This window comes from Astatotilapia calliptera, chromosome 9 (genome assembly GCF_964374335.1).
Source record: "Astatotilapia calliptera chromosome 9, fAstCal68.1, whole genome shotgun sequence".
In the NCBI taxonomy this organism is placed as follows: domain Eukaryota; kingdom Metazoa; phylum Chordata; class Actinopteri; order Cichliformes; family Cichlidae; genus Astatotilapia; species Astatotilapia calliptera.
The window spans coordinates 25,813,970-25,835,849 of record NC_137430.1 but is presented as its reverse complement, the minus strand read 5'-3'; the positions used below and the strand labels follow the sequence as shown (position 1 = coordinate 25,835,849).

Below are 21,880 nucleotides of genomic sequence, written 5' to 3'. Positions count from 1 at the left end.
GTGAGAGACAGAATGTGAAAAAAAAAAAATCCATGAATCCACATGGTAGGATTTGTAAAGAATTTATTCGTAAATCAGGGTGGAAAATAAGTATTTGGTCAATAACAAAAATACAACTCAATACTTTGTAACATAACCTTTGTTGGCAATAACAGAGGTCAAACGTTTACTATAGGTCTTTACCAGGTTTGCACACACAGTAGCTGGTATTTTGGCCCATTCCTCCATGCAGATCTTCTCGAGAGCAGTGATGTTTTGGGGCTGTCGCCGAGCAACACGGACTTTCAACTCCCGCCACAGATTTTCTATGGGGTTGAGGTCTGGAGACTGGCTAGGCCACTCCAGGACTTTCAAATGCTTCTTACGGAGCCACTCCTTTGTTGCCCGGGCGGTGTGTTTTGGATCATTGTCATGTTGGAAGACCCATCCCCGTTTCATCTTCAAAGTTCTCACTGATGGAAGGAGGTTTTGGCTCAAAATCTCACGATACATGGCCCCATTCATTCTGTCCTTAACACGGATCAGTCGTCCTGTCCCCTTGGCAGAAAAACAGCCCCATAGCATGATGTTTCCACCCCCATGCTTCACAGTAGGTATGGTGTTCTTGGGATGCAACTCAGTATTCTTCTTCCTCCAAACACGACGAGTTGAGTTTATACCAAAAAGTTCTACTTTGGTTTCATCTGACCACATGACATCCTCCCAATCCTCTGCTGTATCATCCATGTGCTCTCTGGCAAACTTCAGACGGGCCTGGACATGCACTGGCTTCAGCAGCGGAACACGTCTGGCACTGCGGGATTTGATTCCCTGCCGTTGTAGTGTGTTACTGATGGTGACCTTTGTTACTTTGGTCCCAGCTCTCTGCAGGTCATTCACCAGGTCCCCCCGTGTGGTTCTGGGATCTTTGCTCACCGTTCTCATGATCATTTTGACTCCACGGGATGAGATCTTGCGTGGAGCCCCAGATCGAGGGAGACTATCAGTGGTCTTGTATGTCTTCCATTTTCTGATGATTGCTCCCACAGTTGATTTTTTCACACCAAGCTGCTTGCCTATTGTAGATTCACTCTTCCCAGTCTGGTGCAGGTCTACAATACTTTTCCTGGTGTCCTTCGAAAGCTCTTTGGTCTTGGCCATGGCGGCGTTTGGAGTCTGACTGTTTGAGGCTGTGGACAGGTGTCTTTTATACAGATGGTGAGTTCAAACAGGTGCCATTCATACAGGTAACGAGTGGGGGACAGAAAAGCTTCTTACAGAAGACGTTACAGGTCTGTGAGAGCCAGAGATTTTCCTTGTTTGAGGTGACCAAATACTTATTTTCCACCCTAATTTACGAATAAATTCTTTACAAATCCTACCATGTGAATTCATGGATTTTTTTTTCACATTCTGTCTCTCACAGTTGAAATGTACCTCTGGTGCAAATTACTGACCTCTGTCATCATTTTAAGTGGGGGAACATGCACTGACTAAATACTTTTTTGCCCCACTGTACCTTGGCAGCCTGCCCAAGTAAAGCATATGTGAAGGAAACACATTTAATTTTCCAAAACACATAAAAAATAAAGTTTTAGATGAATTCATCATATTTTTTTTTACATTAATAACATATTTACTAGTTGCTGTTAATTTGTGGGCCTGTTTTAATATAATCAATATTGTTTCTTAGCCATCTCATTTCCTCTCATTTCTTCACCACCTTTCACTCACCTGTAAATTAATACGAATCGTCCTCTCCTCATCTAGTGCAGTGGCCAGCTGCTTCATCTCCTGCCTGAAACAAACCGTCACAAACAAATCATGATTGTACATATACAAGAAACAACCTGCTGCTTAAAAGGCACACACTCACCTATGTTGGCTCTTCAGCAGGTCTATGGAGGCCCTCAGGTCTCTCAGCTGGTTCCTGAGTTCCTCCAGAGATAGGGGTGTTTGTGGTGAGTGCCGGAGCTCGGGTGAGGGACTCAGACCCGAGGAGGAAGACGGAGAGGCGGATCGATGGCTGGAGTTTGGCGGGTTCAGGATAGAGGGCTTGGCGGGCAGTGGTACTTTACTGTCAGGAGCCTATCCCAAACACAGATCAACAAGAAGAATTGAAGAATTTAGCATTTATAATATTTTCTTCCTCTCATATACAAGATCTAACCTCGTACACAACGTCCTTCGTGATTAAAATATACAGAAAATGAAAAAAAATAAGAGACTGTGCAGGATTTTAGGTTCAAGAAAGAAATTTCTGTCTTGATTTTAAGCACTTTACAGAATAAAAGTATGTGTGTGTCTGTATGATCAAAGCTGCAAGCTGGATGGGCCTGGAATTTATTGATAGATTGTTTCACTAACTTGATGATGTTCAACTTAAAAAGAAAGAGTCAAACTTGACCTTTTTTGTGATATTTAACCTTAAAAGTGACTTAATGTACTTCATGTAATTAAATAAAGCATTATCTTTTTTTTATCTGCCAACACTAACATTTGCCAGAAGCCTTGAGTAAAATTACCAAAACACAGTTTTACAAGTCAAAAAACATGAAATTCTGTAGTGTAATGCCCCCTGATGGATTAAATGAGAAGCACAAGGAACTGCCATGGCCGTACAGAGATAGTGGGTACTCCTTTCCTCAGGGAAGCATCTACAGATCTGGTGGAGACAGAATCATGATTGTCCTTCACTCGCTCCTTGTCCTTCCTGACCTCCACTATCGGTGAGTCCAGGTCAGTGCAGGACAGAGAAGACTGCAAAAGAAAGAAATGTGCTTAAAAATGTATACATTCACTGGTCTTCTTTTTTCAGACTACAGATATATTCTGATAGCAAAATATCCACAACAAGAAGAAAGAAAAAAAAATCCTTGTATACAAACTGAGACAATAATTTTTAAAAAGCATCACAAGAAATTTATATTTTGCAAGGACAATCTAGTTTAGCGAGAAGAATGGAAATGGGGAGAAACATCTTGTCACAGCCTGGGCCTCTGACCCAGCGCTCCGAGTTTATTTTGGTATTCTTCTCGTGTTAGCTTTGTGATCATGTGTTATTCCTATTTAGTTTAGGTTAAAGGCAGCCATTATTTATTGTTTCCTTGGTTTCCATATTTGGATTCTTGAGTTTATCATGTGTTTTTAGGTCTGTAGGCTTAGTGTTGTCATGTCTAGTTTCCTGTTTTATTCTGAAATAGATCGTGCGTGTTCTGTGTTCATGTGGTTAGTTTTTCTCTCCCCTGTGTTGTAATTATGTTTAATTCTAGTCAGCTGTATCCTCATGTGTCCTCGCGTCCCCTGATCACCTCGTGTGTATTTAAGTCCTCAGTCTTCCTGTGCTCAGCGTTGCATCGTCTGTTATCTCTCAGTCATAGAGTGTCATAGGTTTTTGTTTTCACTGTGTTTCATAGTTACTCAGTATTCATGGTTTTTCATAGTTTTCTTTCACTGAGTTTCATAGTCTTTCAGTTACAGTGTTCACAGTCTTCTTTGTTTTCTTAGTTTCAGGTTTTGCCACCTGCAATTAGCCAAATGTTGGAATTAAAGCTCTGTTCTCCTGTGTCTGAATTTGGGTTCGCATCTGAAACACACCGGCTGCTCAGTCGTGACACATCTAGGTCTATTCTGAAGTTAAGCTTATTTGCCTGACAGCATCTTTAAAGGTCACAAACAAATCTGTGGTGAGGGGTGTTGGCTATCAAAAGCCTTGATTTGGGTGAAATTGAAGTAACAAAGTCTTGATGAAATGCTGCAAACAGAAGTGATAAAAATGCAAATAATTTGATTAAAACATTTGTGACTGCATGAAAACAAAGCTATGTTTCATTGAGTTCCCTGAATTACATTTATTACTAAAAGCTGTGAGGGTGGGAAAAGAAAAAGAATTTAATTTCAGTGCCTAAAGCTATCAGAAGAATGTGAAGAAACATCTGCTAAAACTTCCTGAGTTTGTGTGTTATGTTGAAGGCGTATCAACAGAAGTTAAAACAGGGCTAGGCCATATTTATGTGTAATACAAATTTATACCAAAAGATGGTGCAGTGAGTCAATGTAGCACTATAGCAATGTTTAAGCTACTAAGTGCTGATTTAGACTTATTCAGGGGGGTTTATGGTTACAAGGTACCTACAGTGTGGATTTAACAGCAAGTATAAATCCCCTGTAATGCAGAACAATGGCTGATGTTTCTGACTGAAAACCTTCCAAAAAGAAACTACACTTGGTTGGAAAGAAAAGAAATAAAATAAAAACTTGAATAAAGAGTAGCACCATCTTATGCTACATAGAGCGATGTCAGAATTTCTAAGACATCAGTGTAAGCCTCGACTTTTTGGTAAAACATGACCATACTGCAAACATAAAGGTTTTTATAATTGTCATTTTTATTTATTTCATTTATTTTTTTTTAGGCTGATTGACACTAAAGTATTGGTAATAACAGAAAAGAGTGGTTAGCGTTCAAAGCTTAATCTACAGTCAGCCAGCAGGGGGCGAATGTATTTTGGTTTGAGGTCTGTAGAAATATGTTGTCTTTCTTTCTTCATATAAAGTCATTTCTGAAAGGCCGACTACAGACTGACTCACTGGTGTGATGATCTGTGAGCGGGGTCGGCGGTCCGTGACTCGTGGTCGCGATGCCGTTGGATGACTCAGCTTCTCTGTAGAAGAGACAATTGCGTCCAGATCCATATCTGTGCAGACACACACCAGAAATGCAGAAACATATTAGAGACTCCGGCAGAGCAAAAATTCTGAGCCCGCTCTGACACTGCATCACTGCTCGATGCTTCTGTCAGTCTAACTCACCGGTGTCACGTGACCTGTCAGGGGCAGAATCTGGTGTCGAAGCCCCGCCCTCAGATTTGGGGCTATCACACCTGAGCAAGTAAACCATACGTAAATATTAGGCTCATTATGCTCAGGCATGTACAAATCAGGGCGTTTTCTGTATCTGAGTGTGTTTGTGTGTGTACTGACGCTAGTGTGGGCGGTCTCTCGGGACGCCGCGGGGGTTGGGAGGAAGAGGAGGCGCTTGACTTTGGAAGGAGGGGTTTTTTGGGAAGGAGAGATGGGAGGGTGGGCTTAGAGAGGTCTCCGAGTTTCACCTCTTCACCTACGCACAAAACAAACATACACACAAAAATCATACAACATAATGAGAACACACAAGCAGATCAGAGCTGGATATGCATGCAGAGGGACAAGCATGACTCAAACACGTGCATCATTAGACAAGGGGAAGGTAAACATGGCTGCCTCAGCAAAAATGAACAAATTTTGACCTTTGAAGAGGAATAATTCAGCTGTAAAGGTTAAAGGATGATGAGGGCCGCAGGAAATAAAAGGAAACACACAGACAGGGCAACAGAGGACAGAAAGGATTAAAAAGATCAGGCATCGAGGTGGTGGCAGCGGTATTTGTCAAGTATTTAAGCTTCTACTAAAAATGAGCCAAACAAGAACCATTTATTATGTTACAATTCAAGAAAATCCTCCATCACTGTTGCATAAAATAACTGGTGTGATTTCATCCAAGACCAGTGTGTACAGTGAAACACCTGGATTGGCTATGCATCTGACCTTGACCCAAGGTCATAGCTGACCATGAAAAAAAAACAATTCAAGAAATCCTTTTGAGTAATACAGCATAAAAATAGATGTGAAAAGAGCTGTACATCACACTTTTTATTTATTTAATAACAAGCTGACGCGAGCACAGTGTAATAAGATCATCACAAAACACCAAAGTTTAGCTCTTGCCCTTTGGGGGGATTTGTGTTCTCTGAGTGCTCATGTTGGTAGTATGATTAAGAGAAGTATTAAGTTGCTGCCATTTCTTTTCTACATCCATTTTTCCTTACAGCAGAGTCACTTTATCCTCCAGCCTGCTTCTGGATCTTTTTTTTTTTTATCAAGAATGTATTTATTTGTTTAGGAACAATGCGGTTTTCGTCCTGGTCGCGGAACACTGGACCAGCTCTTTGTCCTCTCGAGGATACTTGAGGGTGCATGGGAGTTTGCCCAACCAGTCTACATGTGTTTTGTGGACCTGGAGAAGGCATTCGACCGTGTCCCTCGGGGCGTCCTGTGGGAGGTGTTGCGCGAGTATGGGGTGTCTGGCCCATTGCTACGGGCCATTCAATCCCTATACAACCGTTGCAAGAGCTTGGTTCGCATTGCCGGCAATAAGTCGGACTCGTTCCCGGTGGGTGATGGGCTCCGCCAGGGCTGCCCTTTGTCTCCGGTTCTGTTCATAATTTTTATGGACAGGATTTCTAGGCGCAGCCAAGTGGCGGAGGGCTTTCGCTTTGGTGGCCTCAGAATCTCATCTCTGATTTTTGCGGATGATGTGGTTCTGTTGGCTTCATCGGGTGAGGGCCTCCAGCTCGCACTGGAGCGGTTCGCAGCCGAGTGTAACGCAGCGGGAATGAGGATCAGCACCTCCAAATCTGAGGCCATGGTTCTCAGCCGGAAAAGGGTGGAGTGCCCACTCCGGGTCGGGGATGAGTTCCTGCCCCAAGTGGAGGAGTTCAAGTATCTCGGGGTCTTGTTCGCGAGTGATGGGAGAAGGGAGCTGGAGATCGACAGACGGATTGGGGCTGCGGCTGCAGTAATGCGGACGCTGCACCGGTCCGTCGTGGTGAAGAGGGAGCTGAGTGTAAAAGCGAAGCTCTCAATTTACCGGTCGATCTACGTCCCTACCCTCACCTATGGCCACGAGCTGTGGGTAGTGACCGAAAGAACGAGATCGCGGATACAAGCGGCGGAAATGAGCTTCCTCCGAAGGGTGGCTGGCCTCTCCCTTAGAGATAGGGTGAGAAGTTCGGCCATCCGGGAGGGGCTTAGAGTAGAGCAGCTGCTGCTCCACATCGAAAGGAGCCAGCTGAGGTGGTTCGGGCATCTGGCAAGGATGCCCCCTGGGCGCCTCCTGGGCGAGGTGTTCCAGGCATGTCCCACCGGGAGGAGGCCCCGGGGCAGACCCAGGACACGCTGGAGAGATTATATCTCTCGGCTGGCCTGGGAACGCCTTGGTATTCCCCCGGACAAGCTGGAGGAGGTGGCTGGGGAGAGGGAGGTCTGGACCTCTTTGCTTAGGCTGCTACCCCCGCGACCCGACCTCGGATAAGCGGATGAAGATGGATGGATGGATGGATGGTATTTATTTCCCCCTACTCCCCTTACAAAGGTGGCCACACCTACAACCAATCAGGATACTTACTATCCTTATTATGAGTCTAGATTAAAAATCTCATTTTTTAGAGTGACCTGCAGTTAATGCCAGGTCTACAAAGGACAAAGGACTAAATACAATATCCAGAGCGTATGCAGTAAAAGATTGTAAAAGTAAACAGGTACAACTTTCATCCTTTCCCCAATTCTTTAAAACTGACTTAAATAAACAGTCACCAGTTCTAACTATTTCATGTTCCACATAATACAAACTTCATCTACTGGTCTATAAACCAGATTTGGACTCTAAATGTTGTGGAAGAAACTGTTGAATGCTTCAGCGGGACAGTTCATGTTTGTTGCTGCAGGTGGAAGTAAAGAACTTAACCTGTAGCTGCATTTGAAGTGTAAATTGCACTCAATGCAAGTGTATGGAGGCAAGCTGAGAGTCTGTAACTATTAAAAAAAAAGCCCAGAAACAACAGTTGCATCAGTCTTAATAATAGTGTGTCTATTACTAATCCGATAAAAGGATTTAATCTTTTAAATAACGACAACAAAGCAAAAACTGTCTCAAAAACTGACTTTTAGCTGTGCATGGTAAAACCTTTCATGCTTTTGGAGACTTCTTAAAAGCACTTAGCTGCAGTAGCACCCTCCTACTCAGCATGTACTGCTGTGCAAAGAAGCCACACGGAAAAGTGTACCAGCACGATTGCTTTTGACTGATGTAACAACAAGCAACACCTTAAAAACTGTCAGCCACAAAATCATAGAACTTACGTACTTAATTGTTTGGGGTTTTTTTTTAGCAAAGGCAAACTCCAATCATAGAAACTTTGCTACTTTATTTAAATGTATGACAGAGTTATGGAAATCAGTTTGACAGTGGTACAAAGTAACACATAAGGCTGATGACACTTTTTATCTCTGATTGTATGTTTTTAACCCCACTGCAATCTCAGTATATCGCATATATATAAAAGAAAGACATCATTTCGTGCTGCTCTGATACAATGACATCGCGGCCACTGTGCAGACATCTGGAGACATCCGTCTCACACCAGCAGCACAGTCAATGCCAGTCTTTCTTATGCTTAAAACCACATAAAAACCCATAGTTTCCTGTTGCACACAGACTGATACTGATGCACCTCTTCAATCAAAGCTCTGCTATTTTGCTCAAAAAAATAGCGGGGCAATTCCCGTAAGTGATATCTGCAGAAACTTGACCTAGAAAAGAATCTGTCTTTTTTATGTAAAGAAGCCCAGCAGGGTGTTATATGATTATTATTAGTATGAAGGATGTTAGTAATTAGCCGAGCAAATAAGTGAGATAGTGCAGCCGAGCACTAGTCAAAGCAGGTCAGATTTTACCTCGATCCTGGTCTCTCTGGGGAAGATGTTCAGGCCGCTCAGGAGGAGCCTTCCTGACCTCTGACTTTTTCTCTGCAGTCAGAGTTCAAAGGTTTTTTTGTCTTTCTTTATTTTTACTATTTTCCCCCCTTTATTATTTTTTTATAGTCTCAGACCACAAAAACAAGCAGGAAGATGAGAGCTGTTACCTGTGGTGTGTTTTGCCGACGGTGCACTTGGAGGAGGCGGTTTCTTTGGTCTCTGGAAACGCATACAGATGCAGAAGCATCACAAAACCACATCTGCAGATTTCAAACATCACTATAACCTGGAAAGTTTTGCGAGTCATGACAAAATCACCTCTTTCTCAACTTCTAGCAGCTTGACAAAGTTGTCTGGGAAGACACCTTGCCTTCCCCCGATCTCCCCCATCCACCAGCCTGCATCGGCACAATCCTGGACAAAATCATTTTTAAGTATTTATTTGAATTTGCAGATGCCTGGAAGTGAATGCAGATGCGAATACGAAATCGCACAATGCTTCGCTCACCTTAGTGATGATATTTATGATGTCCCCGTCTTTGATCGTCAGCTCATCTTCATTTTGTGCTTCGTATGGAAAGAGGACTTTACACTGCTCCCGCCCTGACAGCCAGTCAAAAAGAGTCAAGTCAGTTTAATAGAACAAAACCACCGAAAAAGTCAGAAACAAGTGGGTTTAGACAAAGAAGGCAAACTGGATTTGACCTACATAAATAGAAGAATGTGTTTTCATTATGCAAGAACGTCATCAACACAGTTTACATCGAGCAAAATATGTAATTTATAATTGGAAATATAAAAAAGTTCCAAATAATCCCTTTATTTGTTTTGTCTTTTTTTTTAATGATCTTTTAAAGTCTTTTATCCATAGGTTTTACAATAAACAATAATAATCCCTATCAGTGATCTAATAATGGACAGATGCATTCACTCTGAAAAAAATAGTTTGTTCTCTTGTATAAACGGACATGCTTGGACAAAAGCCCAAACGAGGAAGCACTTTCAAAACAGTGTAACAACATTAGACACTATGATAATAAGAAACAACGCTTTATTAGAATGAAAGGAAACCTGCAAAAAGTGTAGGAAATGATAGCAAACAGTTTTAGTTGACCGAATGGAACACATGGAGGGATCCTGTTTGGTTTGCACATGTATTTGAGATTTTACGAGCCGTTCTCAGCATCATTGTTTAATGTGCAGGAACCAGGGGAATGCTGAGAAAGCTGAGAGACAGTTTACCATTGTGGAACGGTTTCCTTAAACCCGCACTATGATTTTTCTCTTTAAAGTAACCAACAGGTTTTAGTACTGAGTCCTGACCGTCTAATTTATCTAAACTTACTCAAACGGCAAGAGAAAAGGGATCAAATATGAAGGTAAATATAAAAAGGCGGTCGCAGACAGACCTCGAACCCTTGTCTTAGGTCTTGTGATTAAATTACATGTCATGTTGCCTAAGTAAGGCACATTTTGGACTGCTTGTCATTTTGTTACCTGTTAAAAATTTGGCTGCTTGGTTGGGAAACCTTCTGTTTGGTATGCTTTGTTTTAGTCTTTTGTGATGCTTGCTGCTTCTAGCCTGCATGCAGTTAGTGTTTAAGCAAATATTCTTCTTTTAAATAAGATCTTCAAAACCTGTAAACCACTAAACCACAATTTTTCACTTCCTGCCACATGAAATAAGGCCAGATGATTGCATTTCGAGAGTGCAGAAAAAGGGCAAATTTGGGGATTTTTTTTCTATCTGGTAACTTAGGGACAAGTTACACATGTAACAACTGTAACATGAAGGTGAGTACACATGTACAGTAATCCACTACATTTCTGAGTCATGTGATTTACTGTAATGTGCTACTTTGGAACATGTTACATGCAACTCTGCTCCTTTAGCAGGCTTCTGTTCTTCTTCATGGTTGAAATCGTTGTTAAAGGGGTTTCCCTTTGTTAAAATATGACGAATAAGGATTCCTGACCAAACACCAGAATGTGATGAGCTGAAAGTGACATGTGCGTCGATTTGTCATTAGCACAGTGTTTTTGCTAGATTCGCCTACACGACAGTTAAGATGCAACTTCTCACCTTTGCTTTTGCTGTCAGGCTCAGTCTTCATGCTTTCAACTGCAACGCTCGCTGCTTTCCCGTCGCTGGCCTGAGTGGGGGAAGAGACGTTGGAACATCTTAAGTTTCAGACTCTTTCACATTCTCATCTATGTTTTAACATAGTTTTTGTTAGGCACTTCCTGGTTTGAGTCATCATGTTTTCATCTTTTATTTATCAATTTGTACTGTGCAAAAATACTCAATTTTGCTCTACAAAGGCCTGATACCCACTTACGAGGACATTATACTGCTACTGTTCTATCAGAATTTTAAACGAATATCCTCATATGTGGTTCTTATTTTTCTTAAAAACAAAAATAAGGTAAAAAAATAAATAAATCTGGTAATTCTTTGTTTTTGCATTCATCGGGCCCCAATATGCCCAAACATCAAAGAGAAATTAAAAATGCATGGAAGAGTTCGGGTCTTAAGAGGTTAAGGACATTCAAAGCTCTTTGGATGTTGGCTGCTTTTTGTTCTGTTCTCTGTCGATCCCACACTGCTTCATTAATGTTGATGTCCTGGCTCTGGAGAGGCTGCTGGTTCTCTCTGTGTTCGGCACCAAACCATACCAGAGCTTCCACTTTTTTTCCCGAGATGGGTGTTTTACCTTTTCCCTGACCTCCACTGTACATACCGATGACAATTTAATTTGGATTCATCCCTCCATCGGACCTGTTGCCACTGATTGTCAGCCCAATTCTTGTGTAATCTGGCATACCTCAGCCTTTTGTCCTTATTTTCCTTCCTTGAGAAAGCCTTCTTGATAGAAACCCTTCAACTGAGACATTTTCAGTGGGTTTTCAGTGAACAGTAGATGAATCATTTGAAGGGCTGGATGTATTATTAAGTCCTGTGTGCTAGCTCTGGCTTTACAAGATTTTTTTCTGTTTCTTAAGGACATGACTTTTGAAATACTGTTCATCTGCTGCAGACAGGTCTTAGTCATCACTTGTCCACTTTCCTAAGTTTCTTTTAAGGACATGCTTTTAAGGACACAGCTTGTGAGACATACCACATTTCTTGCTAATATTTCTTTGAGAATCACCTTTTTGGTGAAAAACCAGTCAGTCTCTTATCTTTGGCATGAATTGCTTATGCATGAATGATTCATAGATCAGTGTTAAGTGTCTTAATAAACAAAACAAAGATCGCTCTGAAAATGGCCTGGTATAAGTACTGAAAATGCGCTAAGAGGCAGCCAATGTCCAAAGAAACACCACTTTAAGCTGAGCATACAGTTTTTCAGTCACGTTATCGAGCATCTGCTCAAACTGCACGATTGACTCGCAGGGGTTAGAAGTTCGTAGGTCACGATGCACCTGAGTGCTCACACTGTGCGTCCATAACATGAAGGTTATAACAGAAAATCTGTCGCTCGCTCTCCATCCCTGTCTTTCACTCACACAGACTCACACCACCACCATCAACTTTGCTAAATTGCTAATGAAAAACGTTGATCAGGCAGCTGTGATTGAGCAGGATTGTCCATCCAATTATTTTCACGGTTGTTGTGGTCGTGATAATTTTGTGAGGCCACATCGAAAAGGCTCGGATGAGCTTTCCAAAGTTCTACAAGTTGTGCCTCCATTGCTTGTGTCTAGATCACACGCTGAACTGCCGTGCTGCTCCGTCTTTTTCACCGACATTTATGTGTTTGCGTGTGCACAGTGTGAGAGGCTGCGTTGACAGCCTGCGTTGACACAAACAGGTTTGATTTTCTTACAACCAAGCGATTGATGAACGGGAGCTGGACGTGAGGTGTTAATCGCTTCTCGTTATCCCACATATACTACACGATGCACGACACAGGATGAAGGCGAAACTCTGAAACTGAAAAATCGGCTCAAAATGAGCCACAAATCGCACAGTGTAAGCCCACATTAGAAGAGTTAAGATAAGATAAGATAAGATAAGATAACCTTTATTAGTCCCACACGTGGGAAATTTGTTTAGAAGAAAACTCTGGCTCTTTGGAAGCAACACATAAAGAAATGATGGCTGTCTTGAGGCTTTTGCACAGTATTGTATGTTTGTGCCTTTATTTAAATGCAAACATAAATCTATAAATCAAACATTGTGAAGTTTCTTTATAAATAACTTAACATGACTTGACATTTCTGAATCTTTTTCAGGGCCTCACAGTATTCAAGTAACACACTCAGATTGTCCTAATTGCACTTGAGTATAGCATCTTTGCTTGTCATTGAACTGAATTCAATGATGAGGACAAATCAATCAAAAATAGGCTCGAGAATGGAGAACAGTACACCGTGACAGCAGTGGCAGTCAGCACTGGTGAAACATTTCACAGAATTTCACTCAAATTGGTAGTAAATGAACCACACATAACAGGAAAATAGGAACACTAGCCAAACATAATGATGGGGGAAAAAAAATCAACTGTAAGGGTAAAAAGCAAGACTAACATAGCCGGTACTTTTCCAGTCTAAGCAGATAATTAGAGAGGATGAGCTCAGATTCAGCACAACAGGCTGACTTGCTGATCATGTTGAACACGCACACGCTACAGCTACAGTGTGCGGGTGCCGTTAAAGCAGCCGTTGTTTCCCAGCTGGAGTGGATCCCTCATTCATGTTTGTGGAACCAGTGGTTGCTCTTCCTCAGGAAAAATACACACACACACACACACACATACCCACACACAAACAGCACTCAGTCTGGGAGAAAACACACACACTGCTTTCTTCTGTTCGGTCGGGAGAAACCAACACCGCTGTGCCACCTCCTCTCCTCTCCAAACCCTCCCCTTTTCTGTCTTCTACCCTCCCTAATGAGACCCATGTGGAGCCACAAGCAAAGAGAGACCATTACAACATGACAGAGAGGTTTTGTGCGATACTACTCTTCGAACAAGCAGAACTGAAATCCTTTATGCCATATATGGTTTCCTACTGCAAAAACATAACTGTGAACACACAAAAGCACACAGTCCTGTAGAAGTAGCAGCATGAGAATATTATCGTGACCTTCAACAAATATCAAACCATACCACCTCATACATAGAGTGTGCACACAATGAATACATGCTGATTCATCCTCACATAACCCTTGAAGCTGCATGTACGGTGCAGGGTGCTATTTTATCACCTCATCACTGTAAAGCAGATCTTCACCGGCTTGGTATGGTGTGAAAAGACTTTGAAGAGATCTTTGCGAGAGGTGTAAACAATGTAATGGTTTGTTTAAAAAAAAAAAACCCATCAGGTGAAACGCCGTCTTCTCAGATCATTCAAAAGATGCCTATAGGAAAACAAGGTCACGTCTTCTTTACCTCTGCTTGAAAAGTGAAAGTGCACTCTTTCTCCTCAACACCTCTGCAAATTTAAACCCCGTCACTTTTTTTTCTGAGGCTGCAGGGCCTCACCACCACACTGCCCTAGCTGATGGAAACAGTAGGTTATTTTACAAACAACGAGACGGATGCTGAGTGGCTGTCTGCTCACAGCCGCTGCGCGAACAAATCAGATGTTAAACCAAAGACACTATTTGCAATTCTCAAACAATGTCCAGGTGTTACATAGATGGCTACTAAACTTTTATATTTAAACCCAGGTTACATTTTAGCCTTACCAGGTTGTGTCTGAACAGGTTTTAGAGAAATTTGCTCCATGATCTTAATTTCAAACATGCATTCACCTTCAAATTAGGCTGATGTGAAGACTTTTAAAACTAATTTAAACAAAAGGGGAACTTTACTGCTGATGTAAATGTTTCAGATTTGAAAACTGATCCTAAACATGCAACGTTTATGTCACAGTGACCACTGAAATGAAGGTGTTCATCTCTTCATTGATTCAGCCATTTGGCTTCAAATTATGTATGTTTTTTTGGAATAAACTGTACAGAAGCAAGATGCCAAGATGACTGCTGGGTACAGTCAGTCCTATCTGATCTCAGACACCAAGCAGGGTCTGGTTAGTACTGGGAATACTAGCTGCTGTCATTTTTTTTAATGGCTGTGGTACAGGAGGTAGAACAGGTCATTTACTAATTAGAAAGTTGGTGGTTCAATCGCTGGCCGCTCTAGCCTGCATCCTAAAGTATCCTTAGGTGAGATGTTCTTAATGCCTTTATCTGAGTGTGAATGAGACGCGCTGCATAAATTGCCTTAAGTGATCAAGTAGAGTAGAAGAACGCTATATAAGCACCAGTCTATTTACAACTTACTTCTAAAAGTCCTTTCGTGTCACATGAAACAGGCTTTTGAAGTGACTCAACAATGAAAACAAAGTCAACATCACCAACAAGGAGAGGAAGTGGACCTTATAGCTGGGGTTGTGGTTTTAACAAACTTCTAGCCACTTAAGTTAACTTTTTATTTAATATAAGGAGCAATTCTATTTGCTTTCTTGCAGAGAAACACTTACAATTACAGCTGTGCAGCTGCAAAAATTGTAAGCCAACCAGTCAAGTTGCAGTTAACCTGGCCAAAGCTGATGTTTGCACTCTTGGATTTAAAATATCATCATGTCATCATCGTATCCATATCAGATTCAGAGTTCAGAGCCACAAACTATTGATCTACCCAAAAACCAGCCAAATACATTTGATTTGGAGTGTTGCTACAGGACAGCAAAAACTCCTTTATTTTTCTGTCTCACCATCTCACTAAGAAAACCTGTGCACAGGAACTGGTTGTTTTTTTTTGGGGGGGGGGGGGGTTACTGACAAACTGGAAATTAATTATGTTGTGTCCTCCATTGTTCTACAGCTGATTCACTTTTTGGCCAAAACCCCCAACTGATACTTTGGCCCATTCAAATATATTTCAGCTGCTCAGTGACTCCAACCAGTGTGTGAGTTGATGAAGTTTGATGTTAAGATGTTATCCTACACTCACATACATACACTCACTGGCCACTTTGTCAGGTCATTGTCAAACACACATTACTAGTACTGGGCTGGACCCCGTTTTGCCTTCAGAACTGCCTTAATACTTCATCTCATAGATTCAATAAGTGGCTGGAAACACTCCTCAGAGAATCACATAGTTGCTCCAGATTGTTGGCAGCACATCCCAAAGGTGCTCTATTGGACTGAGATCTGGTGACTGTGGAGGCCCTATGACCACAGTGACAATGAGTTCACTGTGGTCATAGAAAGGATATGGTTAGCAAAAGTACTCAAGGGGGCTGTGGTGTTTTAAATGATGCTTAGCTGGTACTAAGAGGATCAAATTATGGTAAGGAAATATCCCCCCCGCACCATTACACCACCAACAGTCTGAACTGTTGATACAAAGCAGGATGGATCCATCCTTTCGTGTTGTTTAGGCTTAGTTCTGACCCTAACAACCAAATGTTGCAGCAGAAATCAAGACTGGTCACATCAGACAACAGTTTTCCAATTTTCTATTGTCCAATTTGGAGAATAAAAAATGGCTTCAATTTCTAGTTCTTGGCTGACAGGAGTGGCACCCGTTGTGGTCTGCTGTTCCTGTAGCCTATCTGCTTCAACATTCAATGTGCACTTCTGCCTTTCCATCAGTTTGAAGTAGTTTGGACATTCTCCTCTGACACCAACAAGGCATTTTCACCCAGAGAACTGACCCTCACTGCATGTTTTCTCAGACCATTCTCCGTAAACTCTAGAGATGCTAGTTTGGAAAAAACCCAGGGGATTCCCAGTTATTTAACCATGTCACGTTCAAAGTCACTTAAATCACCTTTCTTCCTCATTCTCACGGTCAGTTTGAACTTCAGTAGCTCGTCTTGACCATACTGCATACTTAAATGCACCAAGTCTCTGCTGTCTCTCTTTCGCATCAGAAGGTTCCCGCTGGTTTCTATTTCACATCCAATGACTTTTTTTCAGGTGACAGTTGATGTCAAGCCTGAGTGACTTTGAGTCACCGCAATGAAAAAAAAAAGAGGAACCGCTGAACAAACACTAAGAAAAGCGTTTCCATTTGCTGCAATGGCAATAATCCAAATTATAAACACCTGCGTTAAACTCGCATGTGGTCACTCTGCGTCTGTGCAGCAAGCCACACCACTCAGTCGCAGACACACACACACACACACACATGTACAAACAACCGACCGTTCAGTTGAAAAGTTACACGGCCTCGTGTGACTCACCCAGATGGATACTCCTGACGCTTCCTCTGGAGCCTCATTACTGAGTGAGGAGACGAGTCTCACCATAAAGCAGCATAACGGCCTCCCACTAACAGGGCAGGCTGACAAACATCCTTCACACACACACACACACACACACAGTCTGCTGCTAAATAGGAGGCTTTGATGACCAGTGTGCTGGTTTTAATGACCGTTTTACACTCTTTAAACACACCTTCATCGACATAGTTAATGTTCTTTATTTCTACCTTCATCCTAATGAATGTTTAAGCAGCATTTCACTTTCAGGCTGTTTGCGTCTGTAATTTTTAGCTGCTGACTGTTCTTGGCGTGCAAGTTAACATTTTCTGTTTTTCTTTAATAAAGACTTTTACATTTCTTGATTGCCAGCATTTTCTTACTAATACTGCCATTAAAGTTCACTTTAATTACCAGCCCTGTTCACCAAGATTGACGTTTAGACATCTCACTTTTAAAATGTTTTAAAATTTACAATAAATTGACAGACAAACCCAAGACCATATCCTTCAATGGAAACTATTAAGCCAAAAAAAGTTGGGTGACGTTACCTTGGCTTTCAGTTCAAAAAGCTGTCTACAAACTGGACTATTTTATGTCCAGTTTTAAATATTTGTGGTTTAAAACAGGAGCCAAAATAAAAAATCATATTTTTATTGCTTATATTTCCCCCGTTTTGGTATCCCAAACACTTCTTTAGCATAAAACACACATAAAACCATCATCTTTTAGGCTGCTTTGTTGGCGAACTAGCCCTTTAAGTCTATATCCATAACCCTTCCACTGTCATCCCAACATGTCAAGCATCAATTCTGTAGCATTTAAAGCCCCAGAAATGTCTTCTTGGTGGCCGTTATCTCTTTTTCTGTGTTTCCCTGAGAAATATTTACAAAACTCGCTGACAACAGTGTGAAAAGCAAAAACATACATTGCTTAAAACTCCTGCCTCACCTGGCCTTATGTTGTTACGCTGTTTAATTTCCAATGAAGAAGAGAAGAATATGCAAAATGAATAACCCTCCAAAAATACGTGGACAAAACCCGTCCCTACCGTCTTTTTCTGTGTCTCCAGTTAAACTCGCACGAGGCTTTGCTACATCAGCTCACGCAGCAGGAGAATAGACGTGAATATGTAGACGTCAGTGAAAAGCTGTATCAACTCCCTTCCCCTCTCCTGCTCTCTCTGTCTGCCCTGCTGCGCTCTCACTTCTGCTTTGCTTGTCAATTCCCTACAGGATGTGTGTGTGTGCATGTGTGTGTGTGCATGTGTGTTAACATAAAACCACTTCCTGTGCTGTAAAACTGAAGCTGAGTAAGGGGCGGCCCAAAGGCTGTGACTTCCTTTCCTCATTGCTGTTGATGATAATTTTTTAAAAAGTCTATAAAATAGAGTGTATAAAGCAGAATGTGTATACTTGTATTACTTCCATTGTGGGGACCTGTTTACTAAATTGCCTTATGGGGACAAAACAGACCCCATAGTGCTAGTCATTTAATTTTAGACTGATTACTTGGTTTATTGTTACTGTGTGTCTCCAGGAAGTGAACATAAGTGACACAAACACAGCTGGGTGTGTGTGACTCACCTTGTCCACCTCCGAGTCCACGTCCATTGAGCGAGGCCTGAGCTTGATGGGCTGGTCTTTAAAGATATTACCAAAGCCAAATCCTCTGAGCTGACCCTAGGGGGTTTAAAGAGGTATAATGAAAAACAGCATTATCTTTTAAAGGAGCAGTCCAACCAAAATCATAAATAGGAAAGAAAAACAACAACAGCTTCCTTTGTGCTCATCCATTGACCCTGTAAAGTTTCATTTCTCCATCTATGACTCAGAATGTACTCAGAGTTACCACCCCTGCATCATAATCCTCGTCTGTTATGTCTGTCTGTATGCTTCCTCTGTTCCAGACATTTCTGTTGCCAAAATAAGGCCAGGTGCTAGGAACACTAGATCGGTTTGTGCTGCTGACTGATGTTATACCTTAATATGACCTTACATGAAGCTCATATTAATTCAATTGCAGTGTCTCCGTGTGGTATAAACCACAGCGAGTAAACAACATTTGGAATGCCTAGGAGAGTTTCCAGCTTTTCATGGGATCCTTTTCTTTTTTTATGGTTATTGTTCTGACTGTAACTTGAGTTGAGTAGTTTACCACTTTGCTTTGAACATGATACCATTTTTTTAGTGTTTAAATTACCAGAAAGTTGTAACATATTCCCATCTTTACCCTTCTTTTATCTTTCCCTTGAGCCATAGTTAATATGCTGAAATAAAAAAATGGGAAGAAGATAAATTCATTCACTAAAAATTAGCTTGAGATATAATTTATGTTTAATTAAAATGGTTGCTATTAATTTTTACAAACTAGCTGTGGAGTGCTAATAATTAGCTTTATGCACTATCCAACTAAATCACTATAACCATCCTATATTATTTAGATGCCTCTCATGCCGACCAGCAGTCTCTGAGCAGTCAGAGGATGCGCATAGGATTATGGGAAGTACAGATTTTGTCATGCAGTCTTTGTAAAGATTCAGAATCTGCACTTTGTATTCCCCTGACCCCCAAAGACAGCAGGCTTTGAAAAAACAAATGTGACCGTCCTGCCTACTTTTAATTTCATGGCTGACTTTATAGGGGAGGTCACCCCCCCAAGGAAGCATGTAGTGTGATGAGGTAGCACTCAATGCACAAGTATTTGACTGTATTTACCTTCTTGGGAGGGATTTCTGACCCTGTTTCTGACCGACTGTCCCCACCGTCGCTTTCACTGCTTGGGCTGTCCTTATCTACATACACACAAATAATGCACAACACATCTTAGTTTGTTGCAGCAATGCAAAAAGGGCTGATTTCATGAAATAATTAGAAGATTTGAAAATAAACAAATAAATCTTGTAATCAGAAGCAGTGATGGATTTTTTAAATTTAGATATGTCCCCACCCTCTGATTAGCTGTAACTCACTTGTGCGTCCACTGCGGTTCTCCTCCTGCGAATCCAAAGAGGGCGTCTCTGAATCAGTGAGGATCTCTTTGGTGAAGTTGGAGGGAAACATTCCAGTCTTCCCATTAAGAACTCCCTCCCACCAGCCCTCCTCTACCTGAACATACACAGTTACACAACATGGACAACATGCACACGTTTATACACTCAGATATACATAGATTTACTCCTTTAAATATAATTAGTGGAAAAAAACAATGTTCTTTACAAACAATAAAGCCTAAAAAAAGCTTTTTCGGAAATATAGGGCAGCGTTGTGGTGATCACCAAAGAATAAATAACTAATATATAAAGAAAACATGAGAATTTCAACATCTTAATTATTCAAAAGAACATAAATATATAAATGTACACGTTTAAAAGTAAAATTTAAATATTTTTTAAAAATACATACTATTTAAACATTTTATTTTATCAAATTTTTCTTTCTTGTTACACATTTGATGAAATAAAACTTCAGTTACTTGTATTTTCTTCCCGCATTTCATTTTTTAACATGGCAATTTAAAAATTTGACTTTACTTGAGTAGATATATTTTGCTAAATTTTCTTACTCTTTTTCAAAAGGGACAGGGACACACACACGATTTCTTTCTTTCAGTTTTTAAACCGTGAAGAAATGGCTACCAAGTACTCATAAATGTCTAATTCAGGGTGGAAGCCTGGAGTTTTCCTCGGTGTCTTATGGCAAATGTTTGGCTACAGCATAAAAAGGTTGCCAGTCCGTTGCCGCACTCATTACCCATTATTATAACTGGGAAGCTCATTCTTCTGAGAAAGCCCGAAAGCTCCAGAACTGCTATGTGGACCTTAATGTGAGATTGTCGTCTATAACCTAAAATGTTATTTTTATGCTATTTTGCATCCTTTTTTCTGGTTTTACATTGTAGGCTCATGATGTAGTTCTCACCTCTGCTATGATCTCAATCACATCTCCTATTTTCAGCTCCAGCTCATCTTCGTGTTGAGGAACGTAGCTAAACGCAGCCTTACATCTTCGTTTACGGATCTGCTCTCCTGCACAGCACACATACACACAGCCACCACAACCACATAAACAGAAAGAGAACATACACACACAGTTTATATGTAGACATATCTAAGACTTACATGTAACATAATGAGCTCACACGCTTATCTGTAATCAGTGCTTTACAGAGACTAAGCAGGTGTTACAGACTGATTAAAAGCCATCATGGCTGAAGCCTTTGATGGCGACCTTTGACCTTTTAGCTAGAGGGCAGCTTAACCATTACTGACACCAAGCACTTCATACTGGCCTTGCAGTTGTTTGTCTTACACTCATTACCCTGCTCATTACTCTTGACTCATCCTACAGCAGCTGGGGCATTAAGACATGACCCTGCGCCTTCTCTTTTGTCCACAAGGTGTCAGTCTTCTTCACCTTATATTTCGATGTGTAGCATATGTAGTATTTACAGAGGCTGGTTCAATAGATAGTGATTATAAAGAAGAGATGTGGAATCCAAGCAAAACAAGAGGAGCATATTAATCAAATGTGTACAACCATGTATTAAACTTAATACTGGTTCTTGGAGTAACGCCAATTGTTAACCTGAAAAAAAAAATGTTTAAAAGCTGCTATTTGTATCACACTCCTCCTTAATAGGACGAAAACACCCAGACTGAAATTGTATGGTCGTGCTGTGTATGCAATTATGTTTATGCTTCACATCTTCTTCTTCTCCTTCCCTCATTGTCTTGTTGCAGTTGTTTGGCAACTTTTTAAGACCTTTTATATCTCTTTGTCTCTACTTTGTCATTTTTAAGCTGTTTTGACTCAGCGTGAGTTTGAGATTCTTTTTTTGCTCATACTGTTTTCTTGTGGTCATTTCTTACAATAGCGTCCTTTAGTTTTTGGTTATCACCATTATCACTGTGGTTTTTGTGTGATGCTTACTCTTACTTCCCGTCTTATTTTCAACAATTATATAATTCTTTAAAATAGGACGGGAAGTAAGAGTATCCCTGTGTATCCCTGGTGTCTTACTTCCCCTCTTTGTTATTTTCTTACACTCAGTATTGCCAGCTTCACTCTCATTAGCTTCACCTGTGTTCACTTAGTTTTCT

At 41.1% G+C, this 21,880-nt stretch overlaps 1 protein-coding gene across 4 annotated transcripts in view; it reads right to left on the bottom strand.

Moving 5' to 3' along the window:
• sh3kbp1 (SH3-domain kinase binding protein 1) overlaps positions 1 to 21,880 on the bottom strand; it is a 47,635-nt gene that overhangs the window by 4,173 nt on the left and 21,582 nt on the right. For 2 of the 4 annotated variants that reach the window (XM_080306122.1, XM_026180110.2), the window contains 15 exons: positions 20,700 to 20,806; positions 19,751 to 19,886; positions 19,497 to 19,573; positions 18,366 to 18,461; positions 10,637 to 10,706; positions 9,062 to 9,156; positions 8,872 to 8,967; positions 8,721 to 8,772; positions 8,533 to 8,604; positions 4,963 to 5,098; positions 4,792 to 4,862; positions 4,570 to 4,676; positions 2,602 to 2,739; positions 1,856 to 2,067; positions 1,714 to 1,777 (listed from right to left, as the gene is read on the bottom strand). In XM_080306122.1, coding sequence (XP_080162248.1) covers positions 1,714 to 1,777; positions 1,856 to 2,067; positions 2,602 to 2,739; positions 4,570 to 4,676; positions 4,792 to 4,862; positions 4,963 to 5,098; positions 8,533 to 8,604; positions 8,721 to 8,772; positions 8,872 to 8,967; positions 9,062 to 9,156; positions 10,637 to 10,706; positions 18,366 to 18,461; positions 19,497 to 19,573; positions 19,751 to 19,886; positions 20,700 to 20,806 — 1,529 coding nt within the window. The remainder of the gene's footprint in view (positions 1 to 1,713; positions 1,778 to 1,855; positions 2,068 to 2,601; positions 2,740 to 4,569; positions 4,677 to 4,791; positions 4,863 to 4,962; positions 5,099 to 8,532; positions 8,605 to 8,720; positions 8,773 to 8,871; positions 8,968 to 9,061; positions 9,157 to 10,636; positions 10,707 to 18,365; positions 18,462 to 19,496; positions 19,574 to 19,750; positions 19,887 to 20,699; positions 20,807 to 21,880) is intronic. The other 2 variants (XM_080306123.1, XM_080306124.1) reach the window with 2 other exon arrangements.